The 19297-nt window shown below is 38.0% G+C and overlaps 1 protein-coding gene across 1 annotated transcript in view; it reads right to left on the minus strand.

Moving 5' to 3' along the window:
• Nucleotides 1-3899: 3899 nt before the first annotated feature.
• AVL9 (AVL9 cell migration associated) overlaps nt 3900-19297 on the minus strand; it is a 41617-nt gene continuing 26219 nt past the window's right edge. Inside the window, exons 9-16 of the mRNA XM_048299380.1 lie at nt 18697-18766; nt 17540-18087; nt 14632-14766; nt 13627-13846; nt 12121-12238; nt 11310-11363; nt 9347-9435; nt 3900-8494 (exon numbers count right to left, since the gene is read on the minus strand). Coding sequence (XP_048155337.1) covers nt 8400-8494; nt 9347-9435; nt 11310-11363; nt 12121-12238; nt 13627-13846; nt 14632-14766; nt 17540-18087; nt 18697-18766 — 1329 coding nt within the window. The 3' untranslated portion in view covers nt 3900-8399. The remainder of the gene's footprint in view (nt 8495-9346; nt 9436-11309; nt 11364-12120; nt 12239-13626; nt 13847-14631; nt 14767-17539; nt 18088-18696; nt 18767-19297) is intronic.

The following is a 19297-nucleotide window of genomic DNA, read 5'->3' on the forward strand; positions in this document are numbered from 1 at the left end:
GCTGGAAATTAGCTATTGAAGTCAAACTGAGGATTACATAGGACTGGAATCCCCTGCTACCATTTTTGTAAATCAGCACTTCTGCACTCATGGCACCAATTCTGCCCTACTGAAAGCGAAGAACAGCAGGCATTAAGGAGGAATGCTTTCTGTAATTTCAGAAGATAGCAGACCTACTTTCAGTCTTCAAGAGCAAATTTATTTACTCCATTGTCCAGACTGTTGCTGGCTTTTCCTTAATTGTTTCTTAGTGCAGTAAACACAGCTGCAGCCTTCAATGAAGACAACACCTATATATTGTTTGGGCTAGGTCCCAAGGGGCTTTACGAAGTTGTGTCTTGTACAATTATTAAAGGTTTTGACTAGAAAAGGGACTTTAGATAAGAAAGCTCCCTTATATGAAACTGTTCCGGATGCTTTGGCATTTTGTGCCATGTGAAGATTTATGGGACTCAGAGTAACAAGGGCAAGCTACCAATTTTTTTTTTATTGAAGGTGACATAACATGTTTGCATTTACCATTACATAAACTTTTTTTTTAACACCCACATTTTTTTAGGTAAGAGGTGTGTGGTGACTCAGGAGCTCCTGCTGATAGGTCTGTTTATACTGCGTTCATGTTGCAAGCCTGTGCAAGGGAGCATACATATAAGGAAAGAGATACTCCTTTATAATGCAGTTTGGAATATCACATACCTCAGGCAAAAACATGAGCTGTATCCAAGTAATTCAGCCTGGATTGGCTGCTCAGTTCTATGGCTGGTTCTCACTTCACTCTACAGTTACCAGGCTCCATTAGGCTTTAGGAAAGGCTTTGGTGTTTTAAGTGCAGGTGATCTATAGCTAATGAAGGAGCAGAGTGGGCTCGTTCTGTTACTGAGAACTTTCGACTTGAGTTTAAAATCTTATGTGTAGTTTCTTACAGAAGGAAAAACAAACAAAAAAGGGGTGAATTCGAATAGAAAATAAGAATTACTAAATAGGAAATACTAAATTGCAGTGGCTCTAAGTCACAGTTGCCTCACAGAACCTAGAAGAACTTGATTTTATCCATTTAGGAGCATCTTTTGAAATACAGTCAGTCTATGTGACTTCCTGCTCATCTACATTTTTAATATTTTTTTCTGTATGTTACCTGTATGTTTTGTATTTTATGTGGCCCAAGATTATATAGTACCTTATTTAAAATATATTTGCTATTAATAATAAGGCATTTAAAGACAAGACTAGTCAAGTGGTGAACAGTTCTCCAGTGACTGCTAAAGACATAGTTTACTTACACAACTAGTTGCTGAGCCACTATTCATCCCCAAAGGAAAAGAGCTGGTAAATGCTATTCTCCAGTCTAAATTCTTTCCTTGCGTAATTCAAGAAGGAAACTCTGCAGGCAAAGCCTTGTCATCTGCCTGGAAGTGGTCACTAGTGGTAGAATTAGAGAAAGACTTTTGCAGGAACAAAGACAACAGCTGAAAAAAATGCAGTTCTCATTTCATAAATAGAGCAAATATGATTAAAGCCTTCATGGAGATCTGACTAGTGTCTTACTACAAAGCTTCAGCCTAATCTTAGCCTATTCAGCCTGTACTTGGCTTTGAAGTACATTTACATACGAGTTTCAGTGAATCAACTCGGGTCCTCAAGCTCTGCTACATTTGCAATAAAGTTTACCTCTTTTCTGGTAAAGCTAATTTAAGTCAGTCCTACAGAGTTTCAGTTTCCCTTACCTAAAGTAATAAAAAAAATGATCTGGCCTCTGCTAATTTTTAATGCATTCAATCATTTTTTGCCGTTGTTTAAATACATACATAATTGCAAGTTTAATTTTTGTTGTAAACGATCAGACCTGGGACAGTGAATTGTGCCAAGATTTACAGAGAACAGGATCAGACAGATAGTTAAGTTTAGGGGCAAAATAATTTGATAACATTCTAAATGTTATTTTTAAGATTTAAGGCACTACCATTTTTCACAGTATTTATTTCACTTCTCAATGCCTCTGTTAAGATGCACAAGCACCTGCCACACTGCAGTACAGCTAAGGGACACCCAAGGACAAACCTGCAGACCACTGAACTTATTAGCCAGACTAGTGTTTTTCCTCCTTTGTTTCCCATTTCCAGCTATGTTCAAGTTGCTTTCTGGCTTTGGCTCTGGATCCCTATATGAAAGGAGCTATAAATGAGGCAGGCTCACTCTTAAAACCAGTTTCTTTCCACTTCATGCTTAACATTAGCCACACAAAATTGTGTTTAGTTCCACTTTCAGAAGTATTTAAAACACCTCCTCCCTACAACATTTCTCATGAGTACAGTTCAGCAAGGCAGAGTTCTTACAGAGCCTATAAACCCAGAGGAGTATCAGCAGACTCCACAAAATGCAGGGATGGCTCCTGATGCCAGGAGCCAGCCTATATGGCATCTGCACATCTTCACACACCTCCCAGGTTCCAGTATGGAAGAGGTCAGTGAACAGCCTGAACCAGGAGGTTAGAGCAAGACCTGGGTCAGTACTGAGCCACAGAGCCTTTGACATGGAAGAAGGAAGAGGCATGAAGGTGAAAGAGAAGTATCTGTGTGTGAGCTTTTCTGCCCAGCTCCTGTAAACCACACAGCTCTTCTGGGGCCTGGTCTAACTTGTGACACCAGGCACCCTGTTTCAGCAAAGGAAGAGTTTAGGCATTGTACACATGCCACTACTGAAGTGCTGAAGTTTGGGCACCTGGAGCATTATCTGACTTCATCTTCTCAACCAGGGAACTGCGCTGGATACACACGGACCCTCTACTGCATTAATAGGACCAAAGAGCCAGTAAACAGGGCAATAAAATAAACTAACAATAAAAGGCAGTGATGTCATGTAGACCTTACAGACTATTCCGGTCCTGTGCTAAACATCAAGATAAATCTCAATGCCGAGATTTTATTTGGAAAGCCCAAGAAGCACAGCTAGCTTATTTAATGCTGAACACATGTTTTTTCTGAAGAGAAAAAAACCACGAAACAATTTCCAAAATTTAAGAGCTGACATATGCTTCAGCCAGCTCTTTGGCACATGGCAAAATCCATATACACACAAATTATTCACAGCGCCAAAGCCAGTAACCACAGGTCATATCAGGCAGTATGTTAAGCTCAGTGTTATTTTTTGCCACTTTCTGGTATGCCTGGACTTGTAAATTCTCCACTGTTTCTGTGTGCATTTCTTCAGAGATGAGAAATCAACTGAGTTCCTTTCTCCAGTATTTCCCATCTATTTCATACAGTATGCAAGTGATGTTAATTCCCATATTATTTTTAAGACAAGATGATAGCTGTACATCTGCCTTCACTTCAAATATCTGTTCTTCCTTTAATCTAAACATTCTTGCTTGATTATGCTCCAGAAAGCAGTGCCACATTATTGGTGATCTGGATTCACCTACAAAATCTTCTTTTCTTGTTTGTTCTCTGCTACTGTTACAGCCAACAGTAACTGTGCTTTCATCAATATTAGTCAATAAATTCAGGTGGAGAATAAAAAAAAAAACAACCCTTACTTTATTAGTTGATTTTGAGGTATTATTACAAGAGGAGCAATGTATGGATTAAACAATTTTGACTCAAGACAGCTAGACTTCCAAGTTCCATCCCAACTGAGATTAAGTCACCTGTGTACAGATGCACACATGTTATGCACACATGATGTCATTTTACAGGGAATAAGGTAATCTGAGTAAGGGTCACTATTTAACTGACAGAAGAGATCCATTTCCATATTTTTTAATGAATCCAAACACTGCTTCTGATGGTTGTTAAGGAATGGGGTCAAGACCAGAAACATCACACAAGTAAAGCTCTGTGCCTGCTTTTTAAGTCAGTCCCTTCTCTAATACAGCATTAAAGACTCAGAACACCATGAAGCAATTTGTCATACATCTTTAATCATAACACAATAATGTAGTGTTTCTCCCTTTAATGAATACTCTCCATGTTGCCCTTTTTAATGAAAACCAAACACCTGCAAGAAAGTGGAATTGCAGTGCATAAAAAACACAACGTGAATTTATCTTTCAGTGTCTTTGCACAACTACTTGCACACAGTTGGAAAAACCTTAACAAATTTTAGGGAATTGCAACCATTCTCTAGACATAACCTTTGTCTAATTTACATCTAAATCTTACCCAAGGCAGTTGGTTTCCTTCTGGAAGCACCCATTTATCAAATTGTTCTCAGACAGGTACAGTGACAGCTGCAGTAGAAGTTCTGAAGTTTTAAAACAGCTCACTATGGCAGAGAACTGGATGTCCAGCAATTAATTTACACAGCATCTTGATTTTGACCAGATGTCACAATCCACAGAAACTACAAGTTACTTTGAAGCTAAATCTACACCAAAATTTTAGTTATACTTGAAATTCTTATCGATGTAAGAGAGGTCTGTGACCTCCTGAGGACTTCAATCAATTCACAACAAGCAGCACCCCACAGAGAATAAAAAGTCTCACTAGAGGATCCTCTTGTCATAACTTTGCAAAAAGCAGCATCCATAATCAGTTTAAATGGAAGACAAATTTCAAAAAGACTGCCAGTGAATTACAAGCAGCTACCAATATCAAAACCAGATGCCTGCAAATGTCTTCTGGTGGAATTAATTTATTAAAATAATACAGCTTTTTGAGCAGACAGAACTTTTAACAGGCTGGATGTATTTTATTTTTCAAGCAGCACAAGAAAAATCAAATACATTACTTTTATGTTCAATTATCAAGCAATAGTTTCTATGTTTAAAAACTGCATTCACACCTTCACATCTACAATTAAATATTGCCACATTAGTTTCTTTGCTTAGTAATAATTTGTATGGAAATCAGAAGCTCATTTATGCAAAATATTATATTTAATTACAAAGGTGCTTAAAACAGAAGTACAAAGTCAAACAAGTGCAATGTACCAGAACACTGACCTAAAAATTCTAATTAAATTGTGACATTTGAGGAAACTGATGTGAGGAATTAAGGTTATGACATGAAAATGACTGATGAAAGATGCTGAACACGTCAGTCAAATGAAATATAAGGTCAGCAATACTTAAGTCTTGTGGGGTTTTGGGGACTTACATCTCATATCTCTGCTCAACAGGCAGTTCCTCAAATGCTGGCTCATATGAAAAGCTGAGGTTGATGCCTATGATGACAGAAAGTTGAGAGGTGTGCTATTGTGTTACCTGTAAGTCAGTGTGTGCTGCATGTTGACAGCCAGAAATACCTTTGCAACATCAAATCACGACAGAGCTGTAACAATACCTTCACAGCTGACTGATTAGAGGGACTGTCACCAATTCACTTAGGACCCATTGTTTCTTATGGTGCAGAAACGGATGTCAGGGCTTTTGAAATGGAAGTCGACTGCCTAAATCTTTCTGAATAATTAATAATGCCTGCACTGGAAATTTTAAAACAGAGGAGAGGAAAATAACTTGCATTTGCATTGGATTTAACTAAAGAGGTTACAAGCATTAAATTAAGAAGAGAACTACATGAGCTTAGATGAACCTCAGTGGCTGCATGCCTTCCTACAACCCAAAAGTAAGCTTAAGCAAATGTTGGAGAGCAAACGTAGATGTTAATGAAGACAACTAATTATGAAGATCCCTTCATCTCCACCCACTCTCCATGAGTCTTAATCACTGTTTAAATCTGAGTTTAAATCTGAGTCCAACTTGCTAGCAGGGTACCAGTTCTTAAAAAGACTGACGAGTAATGTAAGTTTTTTATTCTGTCATTTGTAAAGAAAGGAAAATACTCTTAATCAGGTTGTATGTTTGGTTCCACAACAGAGACAGCTGGGACAGTGAGAAAAAGGCTGCAGAGAAAGATCTGTCTGGTCTTTTCTTGGCCATAAGAGAAAAATTGTGGAGTATCACAACAGAGTCACTGTACAAAGCAACAAACAGCTGATGAGGGCACCTTGTTCTGTCTTTCCTCAGATTAATCCACCAGAAAACAAACAAACAAACAAAGGTCAGCTTTCTAAAACCCCTAGGCCAGTGAGGGGATCTGTGGTAATAAGGGGAATGCCAAGAGCTAACAAATTTGCCATATAAATTTGGAGCATCTGAGAATTCAACAGAGAAACCTCAGGTTAGGAGGTGACAAAGACAAAGGATATTGAAAAGGGATCCTTGAAGGTCCTGCTTCTACAGCTTGTACACATAAATACCAACCACTTGCCTGGCTTCTAGAACTCACCATTGTGAGCTCCTAAGCCTAAATCTACCTAGGTATGCCTTAAGTTGCTGAAGTTAGTTTTATAGGTACTTAAATCCCTTATGGACCTTTCTTCAGTCTTCATTACAACATGGACCCTGACCACTTAAATCCCAAACAGCAGATAATACGTTAGTCATTTCACAAAAGCAAGTGATTATTTTGGGTTATTTTCTTATCTGCATGCTGAATCAAACAGCTCTAGACACACCATGAATAAACAGCTCTAGTCTTACTTCACTGCATATAAAGTAATACCTAGTCTTTGAAAAGATATAAATGTCTATTACAGAGTTGTGGAATAAAACAGAAAAGAGCATCAGAAGTTTTAGGAGATATACAAAGACACAGAGACCAGGAGCAATAGCTGCAGTTTGATAGATACATCTTACTTGTGTGTCAGAAGCAATAAATTAGTAGAGCTTTAGGGGCCTTTCTGCCCTTCTCAAATCAAACTATTCAAACTAGCTGTTTACTTTCAGGTTTTCCACAGTCATTCTATCTAGTCTGTCCTGGAAAAAAAATTAAAAGAAGGCTTTAAACCAGATCCCATGTTTTCAAATCACTGAAGCAAAAAAACTGACAACCGAGTTGCTGGACAGTGACAATGTGATGCAAGTGTGTCTTTTCTATTAGCTTTATAAATGCACAGAAGGAATTAAAACACAATTTCTTAAAAACATTCAAGCCTGCTTGTTTATCTCTTGTACAGCTGCTCCATTTTATTTGAGGAACAGGAAAAATAACCATGACTACAAATCTTGGCCCCAGAAAAGAACACGGCAAAATGCTGACAGATACTGATGAGGCAATAAACTAAGAGCCTTTTGATACACAAAAGTTGGAACACTTGATAATGTAATGTAGAAAATGTTAAGAGCAACATGTGGGGATGTCAGAAGGCATAGAGAGGCACACACATTGCAAGAAAACAGGAAATAATCTCCCTTGGAACCAAGAAATGTGGGAAGTGCAATACACTTGCATACAGAAGACACCACATGCATGGTACATTGGAAATACAGCATGATGCCACATCTTTTCAAATAAACTAGTATATTTCTTCACACAAGGATATGAACTGAGCTGTTCTAGTTTCTCTCAATTCTAGTGTTACTTTCCTTATGAAGAAAGCAATTATTCAAACAGCACATTCCCTGAGTCGACACAGAAAATCCACATAGCTGATTTTCATTTGGAAGAGTCCTCATAACTTTACTGGGGAAAAAAGCCCCAAAACACGCAGAGTTTGCTACTGTGCTAGTTTTGGGTGGGTTTAGTACTTCATATTCATATGTATGCAACTACATCAATGTTGTAATTACATCCTAATAGAGCAAGACCCCACAAAACTGTCTGTGATCCAATCCCAATTTGGGAGAAATGCTTTGTAATACTTTCCCTGAAGAGATCTCTCCAACTGGAATCTCATTCACATCCCAGGGGAAAAACTCAGCTAAAATATATGTAAAAATATGAAGGTCTACTGCATGACTTGAAAAAAACTACTGATTTTGCAACTGTCACACAGATTTGGAAACACTAGAGATCTAGAGACAGATTAATTCAAACAACTCTACATGGATACAGAGGATAGAGGAAAAAAAACCCCTTGTCAGCCAGAGTCTTACTCTACACCTTGTTGATTTTAATTTGCAGGTAAAAGCATGAAAGTTCCACCCTTTAAGGGTTGCAGAGATTCTCTCAAATCCAGCCTAAAAGAGGAATTATTATTATTTATATTCTGCTTATTTCTAACAATAATTCACAAACATTTGGCTATCTGGATTGAAAAATAGAACTACTTTACATAAATATCTTCAACATCCAAGAAAATGTACAAATCTAAAGTCAAACACATTTGGCTTGTAACAAGCCCTGTTTGCTAATGTCTTTATAAAGGCTCAGTTTTAAAGAGTAGTCATTTTAAATATAACCAATATACTGCAAATGCCATCCCATTGTATGGTGACACCATTCTTCTATACTTCTAGGGAAAGTGAATAATGACATTCCACATCTGCTTGCAAGCAACATATACCTTATTTTGGTCCTGGGTAGTTAATTTCCCCTCCTACATTTTGGAGTGGTATTTTTACAGCTCAGAGAAAGATTGCACCTGAAATAGCCAGCAGCATTCTGCCAAAGCAGCATTTAGTCCCCAAGGCTTTGGGTTGACTGTGTGAAAGTGGAGAACCAGGATGACATAGCTGATTTTGCACTTGTGAAGGCTCCTCCAACAGACTGACCTGCAATACAAAACAAAGATCAGTAGTGAAGTGTTATCTTTACTGAGTTGCTACAAGGAAATATTTTTTTTTTAATTTAAAAATTACTCAATTAGTTGTCCAATTTGGGATTTAAAATCCAATTCCAGAGTCTGTGCCAGAAAATATTCAAAGAACTTGAACACAGTAGCTCAGCAGAAACGGCCTATGATGTCCTTTGGCTGGGAAGGCTTGGTAGACTTTGGGCTGAAAGGCACTCCTGGCCAGAGTGCACCACAGCAAAAAGAAAAGACAGACTCCAACGGAATAAAAGAGAAAGTGAAACAATTTTTGGCACAGCTACTGCCAAACAACTATCAGACCCTTAAACAAGTGAACTCCCATTATCTCACACTGCAAGATGACACCGTGATGATGGCCCTGTTCAAATGCAACAAGTGACTTCCAGAAAATTACAGACTGCTTCAAAATCTGCAGAAACTGACACAAGGACTTTTTCTGATCTCAACCAGCTTTGTATAGTTTCAGTCAAAGTGATATCAAAGTTGAGGATAACTCAATGCAGATGGTGGTATGGTCAAAGTATTTACCAAATTACATGGGATCTCTTACGTGAACATCTCTCTTCCCATATTTATCTCCAGGCCACACTGGAAAAGGAACGTACAGTAATTTCTTTGTCTAGCTGCTTCTCTTTCCACTATTACACAATATATGGGGCCTCGATCAGCAGCTTTAGCCTTCAAAATGTTGCTCTGATTTGTGCATGTTATAAAGTACACTTGGACAAAAACAAAATACAACTGAGAAATGGGATGCTTCTCCAAAAAGGATCTGGCTTAGATGTAAACTGATTTTAAATAGATTTCTTACCTACAGCTTTTCCCGTTTGTACCACATTCCGGCTGGTAGAAACCATCACATTTCCAATTTTCTTTCCACGTTCACTGTTTTGCACTGAGCTAAAAAAGAGAGAGATACTGAAGACTGTTAGGTGACTGACTTCTTATTACTCCCAGGTGTAAATAAACTAGTTAAAGTATGTGTCATTACACACAGATTTACAGAGCATACATATATATAGTTCATGTATATGGTCAAGCCCAATTCCTGCACTCATCCACAGAGATCAGTTAGGCAAGCTTCTCAGAGGATGAAAAGATGCTGCCAGCAGGACAGGAAATCAAAACACCCAATGGTTCATTCTTATACAGCACACTTCAAACCTTTCACAGACTCTATCGGGTTGGAAAAGACCTTTGAGATCGAGTCCGACCCATGGCTGAACACCACCCTGTCAATCAAACCATGGCACTAAGCACCGTGTCCAGTCATTCCTTAAACACCTCCCGGGATGGGGACTCTACCACCTCCCTGGGCAGCCCATTCCAATACTCAGTCAATCTCTCCTAAACGTTTACCAAAATGCATTTATGATCTGAATTACAAAGTCAGATTTGCAGTGGTTTTGGGAATTCTTAGCTCCAATACATAACCTTTAAACAGAACAGTAAGTGTAACTGATCAGTCCTTTTTTTTCTAAGTAGAGTTTTCTTTGTGTCTTTGTCTCTAAGATTAATTTTTTGATCAAGGACAGTTTACATTCATGCTTTTGTTAAAGAAATGCAAGAAAATGACAGACACTATCATCATTTGGAAAGAAAAGCACAAAAGCAATCAGTTCTACTGCAAAAGTACAATCACTTGAAAATAATCTCATTTAGTTTTAAATTGTAACTTTCAAGTCCACATTTCAGGCTTTGCAAACTCATTAATGTGAAACTCAACATCAGGCCACATTCTTTTCCCACTTCCAAAAATCTTCAATGTAGATGGAAAAAGCAGAAAGAACAGAATACACCAAAACCAAGTTTAGGCTCAGTTTGCAAAGGCAAGTAATTTTGATGAGGATCTGGTACCAAAGTCCCACCTGCAGAATAAAGTCACCGTTGCAAAAATACTTATTATTTGAAGCACACTAAGAACTACTGGTCCTTTTACCTTGATCTCACACTACCCAGAAGAATTAGTAACTCTCCTTTCACACAAGGGGACAAAAACAGAACAATATTACAGATACCTCCAGAGCTTTCAAATTAAGTCTTTGTAGAAAGATCATCCATTAATAAGAGAGAGAAGAGAGACTGTTGTTTTATGGTCAGCACAGCTAAGTGAGAAAAGAATCCTTTTTGCCTGGTGCTTAAACCCCAGGCTGAATTCTGGCTTCAGTTAGAGCTGAACAGCTACGGAAAAAACAAGCACCACTGAATTTTAGGCTGGAATTCTAAAGGCAGCAGTTGAGATCAACTCACAGTTCAGCTGAGTCTGGGTCAATAAGAAACTACGAAAAACTCATTGTAACTTGTAAATTGAAGGAACTGAACCACATCTCAGTATGCATACAGTGAACTTTGAGTTTTAGAACAATGCTGTACTAGCAGTGTTAAAAAACAGCTAATTAGAAAGAAAAAAAAAGTTGCTGTCTCCTAATAGTGAGATCTAACGTCAAATCACTGACAGAAGTTGTAACAGCTTTAGCTGACAAATTAAAAATACACGTACAAAAGCCTCATAATTGCAATGCAAAAAAATCAATCTATTATGTAAAGTCCAACACAAAATAGCACATTAGCCTTTTTTTTTAAATTATTATTTATTTCAGGCCAATGTTTCATCTTTAGATGTGGTGATGTTTTGAGAGAACATTGAGTATAGTTTCATGAAGATGGCCAATTAGAATACTATCTTGTCTAGTTCATGATAGCAACAGTCATACAGTTATTGATATTTGACCACACTTTAAAAAAAAATACAAATCAAGGTACTATGTACTTACTGTGACAATCTTAACTTGACATCTGATACAGAGTACTGTCCCTGGAATGGATGGCTAGAAGAGGAGGAAAAACCCAAGAAAACATTAATTTCTTTTTCAAGATGAATCTGTATCTGTAATTATTAGCTGTACTCCCCTCTGTGCTTTAACAAAAAAAAAAAAAATTTAAAAAATATTTTGGAGATGTACTACTCTGTCACTTCACAGAAGTCTGGGTTGCAGTGACTATTCAGCAATAGATTTCTCATGAACTACCTGTAAGATGTCTTCTATTTACGGACGAGATATTAACAACCTTTTCACACTAAGTCAAAAGCACCTCCTTCCAGCAACACAGAGCAAATAAAAAACATCTCCTAAGTAGACCAAAAGAGCTATGTAGGTCTAAGGAAAAACCTTTTTCAGACTACAGCAACTGACAAAGTTAAAGCAAACAAAACTCCCTGCAGTACAGTAATACTAAACAAAACTAAACAAATGCTAAAGTAACACTAAACAAAACACATGCACAGCCAACACTGGTACCAAGCCTGGCACTGTTGAATATTTCAGGGAAACTACACATAAAACAGCCAGCTCTCCTCTATCCCCACCAGTGACAACCTTGGACACAGCTACTCCCTGTACATGTGGGATTAAGTAATAAAAAGGAGAACCATCTGAGGACGCTTCCCAAGGAATGACAAACTTTCTGTAGCTGGGGGCAGCGGACAATCAACTTGAACAAGTTTCACCTCTCCTGACTCTGGATATGTTTTTCTTCATAAAACCACTGCCCAGAATTAGAGTAAATACAAAAAAGTTTCCTTACCTAGAATTTACCTCTGCAAGAGCTGGATGCTTGTTGCTATTCCATACTCTGTAGTTGTGGGTATTTTTCCAGGCTGTTACAAACGCTGTCCCAAAGTCTGACAAAATCTTTTCATTGTCTGATAAATTAAAATAAAGACAAGAATTTGCAGAAATTCATTAGAGATGTAATAATTACAAGATCAATTACTTTTTTTCTTGCAAAGAAAAATTTCATTTTTCCAGGCTCTTATCAAGTCAGTAACAATTAGAACTCCAGTACTAAAACCTGGGTACTCTAAAAATGGCTTATTTTTATTTTAAAGTGTCAAAAATATACAATACCAGGACAAGAGGGGAAAAAAAAAAAGCTAAAAACTATTTTTCTTATTTTTAGTTCATTTATAAAGCTCTAAGAGCTTAACTGGGAAAAAAATAATCCGAGCATATGTCTCTTGACTTTTTCTCTGGGCAATGACAGGAAAGGAAAGAGAATGGCCACATAGCAACCAAGAACAAAACACCATTTGCATTGGTTTTGGTCAGATACACTGGGCCTTGCTGCACTGTTATTACTCACTCAAACTTAGTAACTCCCAAATCCACTCCAAAACTGCACTAGGAAATACTGTGGAATAAACTTATCATAACAACGACCTCTTTAAAACACTGAAGAGTATAGGAAATAACAGCCAGCCAGTGAAGTAGTATGAGTTCCCAGATATTTCATATCACTCTGGTAATCCTCTTAAAATATTAATTTTGTCAGACCAAGAACTTGGCATTTTTCAGACTTTAAAATCAGGTTCTCAATTCCATGTTTTCTCACAAATACCACAAAACAAAATCTGAATTGAATCAGTGTGAATAGAGAAAAATCATTATGAGAATGAAGTTAACAGGGTGAGTGCAGGGCAAACTAAACATTTTCCACAAATAAAAGCCACTGATTCTTTTATTTATATTCACACAAAAGGTTGGAACATAGAGAATTCCTTCTGAGGTAAAGCAAAAAATGTTGAGCTCCAGGAAACAAAAGCTTATAAAGCCTGTAGGTGACACTTTTCACTTATGTGAATCCCCACTTACAACCATGGCAAGAAGGGAAAAGAGCTGCAACAGTCCAGCAAAACTTCCTGAAAACAGATGCTTAACTTCATGTCTCCTTAAATCCACATAGTTTCCCAAAATTAACTTCAGGTTGCAATACAGTCTAGAAGACACTCAGATTCGTAACAGTCTCATCATACACAGGTTTCAGGTACTTCTACTTTTAGTAGAAAACAATTAAATCAAGAAGAAAACAATTAAATCAAGAAGACAGTGTAATAAGTGTCTGTAAGGGTATGAACTAAGGATTAATGACAAGCTTGTCGAGAAACAGCAAAGACAGACAAAGACAACTGAAAAAGCAGCCTAAAATGAAACTTTAGGCAGAGGAAGATCCACTGACAGACCACACAGCAACAGAGCAAATGCTTGACATGTCCACCCTCATCTCCATCCCTAGACAAGGTATCTGTTCTACCTGGTTGCAGCACAGCAGCAAGCAGTGCATGAAGATAAGCACTGAACTGAGCCCTGATCCACTCATCTCCTCCTTCCCATCCAGTGCCATCAAGGAACACATCATCTCTGTTCTCAGTTACATGCTTCACCAAGTAATCTGAAAATCTTAGGTCAGCAGTTGTTGGGTTCAGGATCTTACGGAGTTCTGGATCGTGGATTTGTACATGAGCATCTTCTATCTGTTTGAAATAATTCCAAGGGTAAACATTTATCTAAACAAAACTGCTTATACAAATTTACACTACTACATATTGCTACCTAAATCTAAACCCTCACTCCCCCAAAATACCAACAAGAAACAAATAGCCAAAGAAAACAATGAACTAGCTGTTCTCAGAAAGTCAGATATATCTGATATATCCAGAATTCGATCATTTCCCTGGCACACAGTAAAAGCTGCTTATTTGACAGGATCTGGCAGAAAGTTTGGCAGGGGAAGTACGGTGCTTTTTGATTATCACCTCTATTTATTAAGTTGATTACCTACATGGAACCATCTTAGGTTACCAGATGCTGATTACATAGTTGTGTCTATTTGCTAGAAGTGACACTGTGGGTATTTTAGATACCGTGTTTTTACCCTCTTGATTATACCAGAAGGAAGTCAAATTAGTACCTGCATCTGAGTCTCATCTGTAAGCACTTATTTTTGAAGACCTCACTACAAAGCCATGAAAAAGCCCATGACATGAAAAATAAAATTACACCACCAACACAAATTTAACAAGTGCCCTGCAAATTCAAATATTGGACACGTATAAAACCATGGACAATAGTTTTGCACAGCTTATCTAACCCTGTCCTCTCAAGTCATAGAAATTTAATAAACTTCTGCAGCTGAGAATTTATTTCATATGGAAAGAATTCAAAACTCGGGCATGTATGTGAAACTGTAAAGCTACGTTTAAAATGGAACCTCAGCTTCCTTCCACTCTCCCCCCAGCTCAGATGCAAAGATCCATACTTCCACAATTGCATCACTCAGGTGTTTCTGCTGACGGAACAGGATATTGGTAGCTCCTGCAACAAAGCCACGGACGCTCACATCCGACAGGAGATGATGCTGCTGCAGCGCCATGTACGGCAAACAAAGGTACCCCTGGAGCAAGAGACATTTAGAGAGATAACATTCAAAAAAAGTGTCTGTATTCAGAGGTTTTCCAAATAAAAGCCAGCACATTTCACCCAGAATGAACCTTGGTTATTACAGTTTCAGCCACAATTATCTGTTGTTTTGCTACATGACACTTGTGAAGCGAAGCCACCAGATTCCACATTAATTAAATTTTTCAAGAGATTGTGTTGCCTTTCAGTCTCAGGACTGAAACTGAAATCCAAAGCAAAAGATGAGAATTAAATGTCCTTGTAAGGCAACAGAATAAGCAGTGTAAGAGCAATAATAAGCAACAAGACTGAGGCCTCAGGTCAGTTCAGAGACAAGAAGTCAGTGGAGGTAAGGATTCACCTCTCCAGTTGTGCACATGATGTCTTCAGTTGTGAGGCACATAATGCAGGAAAGCTACAGACAGCTATCCACATTTTGTGGGTGGAGATTTCCAGACACCGGAGATAGCAATCAATTTTTGGTAAGAGTACGCAAGCCTGCTTTAAGGAGCAGGACAGAAAGCAACACACTGTGCTTTTTAGCCATTTCAGGGTTGTAAGTTCATCTAGTAACCTACACTCCAATTTAAAAAAAAGTCAAAACATTTCGAAAAAGGTTTTGAGTTAGTCATTGAGGGACTATTGAGAGGCAGATGTAGGTAAATTTCTTTTTAAATATAGGATCAACATGCCCCTGACATCTAATTCCAGCTGTTCAGCTGCATAAAGCTCAAAGTAATTTATTCACTAGGACTAATGGCACACTGGACAGAAACAAAGAGCACACACTTTATCACCCAGTACGTGGTAATTGGAAACATATGGAAGAAAGGAGCACAACTACTCCCTTCTGTTATATTAGACACAAGGACGGCCTTAGAGATGACAAGCACTTATCAGCTGAAAACAAACAGCCTGTGTCAAAGGAACAACAGTGCTTTGAAAGGAATCACAAACCTAAAATGGAAAGTTTTCAAAAAATACAGCTTAAGAAGCAGGAAAAGGAAGGTTTAATTATTGTATCTAAAGAAGAAAAGTCTGAGAAATCTTTAACTAAGTATCAAATGTCAGTTTCCAAGTGCACATTTGTAAGTACAAGAATTTTTATTTCCATGAACATGCTCTGTTCTTTTTTAAGAGAGTGCAAATGAAATGACTGTTAGATCCTACAGAACTGGTACTAAAGAAACACGTACCACAAGCTATTTTCCCTTATACTCAGGTGTACCTGGATAATGTATTATGCCACCAGGCAAAACCTCCAAATTCAAATTTGTCAGATTTATTAGTCTTTCTATGGCATGGCATGGAACAATCCTGAGTTAAGAGCTGTAAAAGAGATATCAACTTTCCAGTAAGTGGTTAAAACTAACTTTGAATCAGATTTTTCTGCTAACTCAGACATGTAAAGCCTGTTCTACTTTAATTACATTGGATGAACTCAAGTGAAAAGTGCCTTTGTAGAACAGAAGGCAAACATGTAGAAACTGTGAGCTTCCTTAAAATTCTTTTCCATTTGATGAGCTTAGCAACAAACAAAAGTTTGCACTTGGAGGTCCCATTATCAATTATTTTATTCTTGCTTTCCATCTAGTATTTTCAAAGAACAAGACCAAATACATTTTACAGGCTATAGTTAACATCAGACAGATCATAAGGACCAACACCAGATGCAGATCTTTGTTGAAACAGCATTTCTAATGATGACATGAGGCAATACAGGGCAATGACATTTGAGCTGCTCACTTGGGCCCACACAGTGTACTATTTCCAATGAAAGCTACAGTGAGAAGCTTAAACACAATCATAAAATACAATATTCTGCAAGGAAATGCAAATAAACCCCTGCAAAGGAAGAAAAACCACTTTGAACATCACCAGCTTGAGGAAATAAATCTGAATCTTCTCTCTTCCTACTACGGGCAAATGTTCACTTAAAAGTTTATTACATTAAAAACAAAACAGTGAAAGGTAGTATATAATTTCTGTTATTGATAGCAGTATCTTTAAAAGGGATGCATTTGGTTTTTATGGGAAACTAGCCCTACTAACCAGCCCTATTTACCAGACCTATTGCTTGTTATCTGACTATGCCTATCAGAGTCATTAGAGATTCTGGAGTACCTGGAGCTCAGTTAGGTATCAGTGCAAGCTCAAAATTCAGCAGCTCAGCACCATGCACAGAGAAAGAGATACAGATAAACAGAAAGAGTTATCATGGACAGAAGGGTGAAATTTTATCTTATTTTTTTTGTGTGTGTGTATATATGCATTTATATACACATTTTGTGCATATACAGACATACACATTTAAAAATACATATACAGATATAAATTAAAAGAGGAAAACATAGGCTTACATGTCAACAAAGGTAGAGCTTTCAGAATCTTTGTTCAGATTAATGTATCTAAAGGCTTCTGAAGTACTCTGATCTTGCCCTATATAGGTTAGATCATCGATTCTTTAGAGTAAAAGGAAACTGTAGTTTCTGCTACATACAATTTACTAACCACAGTGGGGCTGCAGGTTATCACCATGCAAAATTGCAAAAAAAAAATGCAAATCGTATTAAAGTATAGGTATGAAAGTGGAATGCAAATATGCATGGGCACAACCCTCTCAGGCCTTTCCACCTGCCTGAGACCATACTCACATGTTTTGTAGTACCCTACTGTCCACCTGGAGTTCAGTAACCAAAATTATTAGCCACTTCTGAGAAAAAAAGAAGTCTTTAAGAGTTACCAGGTACCACAAAGAACATGCTTACCTTTGTAAAAATAGCCAGTGGCATCCCATACTGATCCTCTTCCAACCCAGACACCAGTCCCTGAACAAGCACCGTGTGCCCTGTGTTTGCCTGGGGCTGCACAGTGATGGGAAGGCCTTCAGAGCTCACACCCTTGCTCCGAAGGTTTTCCGCCGGTTCTGATGCTGGATTCTCACGTTCTCCTTCTTTCAAATTAGACTCCTCCAAAACACTGGGATCCAGGGTCTCCCAGTCACTTTCTGAGGATGCTGGAGAAGCACGGGAAGGAACTTTCAAGCGCTGCACAGTACCGTTGGAGGACTGAGCTCCATTGCAAGTCTTCTCGGGCTGGGAGAAAGGCACATTTGCTTTTGGACCTTCCAGTGAATTATTTCCTGCCATCTTCCTGTCTCCCTTTCCCATTCCTAAGTTTGCATTTGAAGCATCAGCAGCAGACACAGAAGCATAGTCATCTAACCGTGGTGTATTTTCCTGCAAGCCAGCATCCTCTGATATGCTCTTCCTTGGTCTGTACTGTGAGCAGTCACTAAGACCATGTTCAATCATACCTGGAAAGTGACAGCACACACAAATATCAGCATCTCAACAGAAATTTAAGTGACTTCTGTAGGGGGGGAAAAAAAAAGTGCTCTTGTGTACATAGAGGAAATCATGTATTTTAAACACCACTTAGGGGAGAGAGGGATGTGTTAAAAAAACCAAACCCCAACCCCACACTTTCTCCCCTAAAGAATCTGCCCTAACATCTTTGCCTTAAGAAGACTGGCTAGAAGCTAAGGATTAGCAAGGTTAGGGGTTATGTTTGTTTGAGTGTTTGTTTTTTAAGAGCACATGTGGAAGTAAAAGTTTGTATTTTGGGGTTTTAAGGAACTCAACACAAATGTGTGACTTATTCAGGGGCCCCATCTATGTTACCCACAGGAAATACAGAAAATCCAGTGGCTCCAATTAAGCCCAAGAAATAATCCATAAAGTGCAAGTAGTAAGTGTTCAGAGGTGTGTACATAGTACATGGACATGCATACAAGTCACCCATTCTTCAGGCAACATATCAACCTAACTTTATCATCACATGAGTTGATTTCCAAGTGACAGCACAACCAGCCTCAGTTATCACCAGAAAGCACATAAAAAGATGTTCAAACTTCTCCTCTTACCAGGAAAGAGTGACAGGACAGTCATCAGAGCTCCCACCAATCTATTTACAGGAGAAATATAAAACAGCACCTGGTGGCAGGAGGGAGAGCAATGGGAGGAAGAGAGAATGCAAGAGAGGAAAGGGGAATTAGGGAGGGGAAAATGAGAAAAATAACATTACACTTATGCATGACAAATGACACATGCAAACTATTCAAGGCACTGTTTTTCATGTTATATTAGAAAGTCTGCTTACTAACAAAACTTCCTACAGCAGTTCAAAGTAAGTATTTAAATGTCTATAGAATCCTTGTATAACATTTGTAATATATGTTATTTATATATATATATATACACATACACATGTGTTTGTAACACACTTGTCAGTTATTCAGATTTTTCTATCGGTTTTTAAGATTTTTTTCCAGATTGATCCAGTTACTGAAGGACTGACAGAAAAAAGTTGTTCCTGGCATGCTGCATAAATTCTTGCTCATTTGTAACACATTAAATTCACTGTTATAAATCAAAGAGGCCAAGTAATCTCCATTCCAGAACACTGACACAAACCTATGCAAAAACATTTCTTTTAAGGAGTTATATTAAGGATATGTAGATAAA

The sequence above is a fragment of the Corvus hawaiiensis genome, chromosome 1 (genome assembly GCF_020740725.1).
Source record: "Corvus hawaiiensis isolate bCorHaw1 chromosome 1, bCorHaw1.pri.cur, whole genome shotgun sequence".
Lineage (NCBI taxonomy): Eukaryota > Metazoa > Chordata > Aves > Passeriformes > Corvidae > Corvus > Corvus hawaiiensis.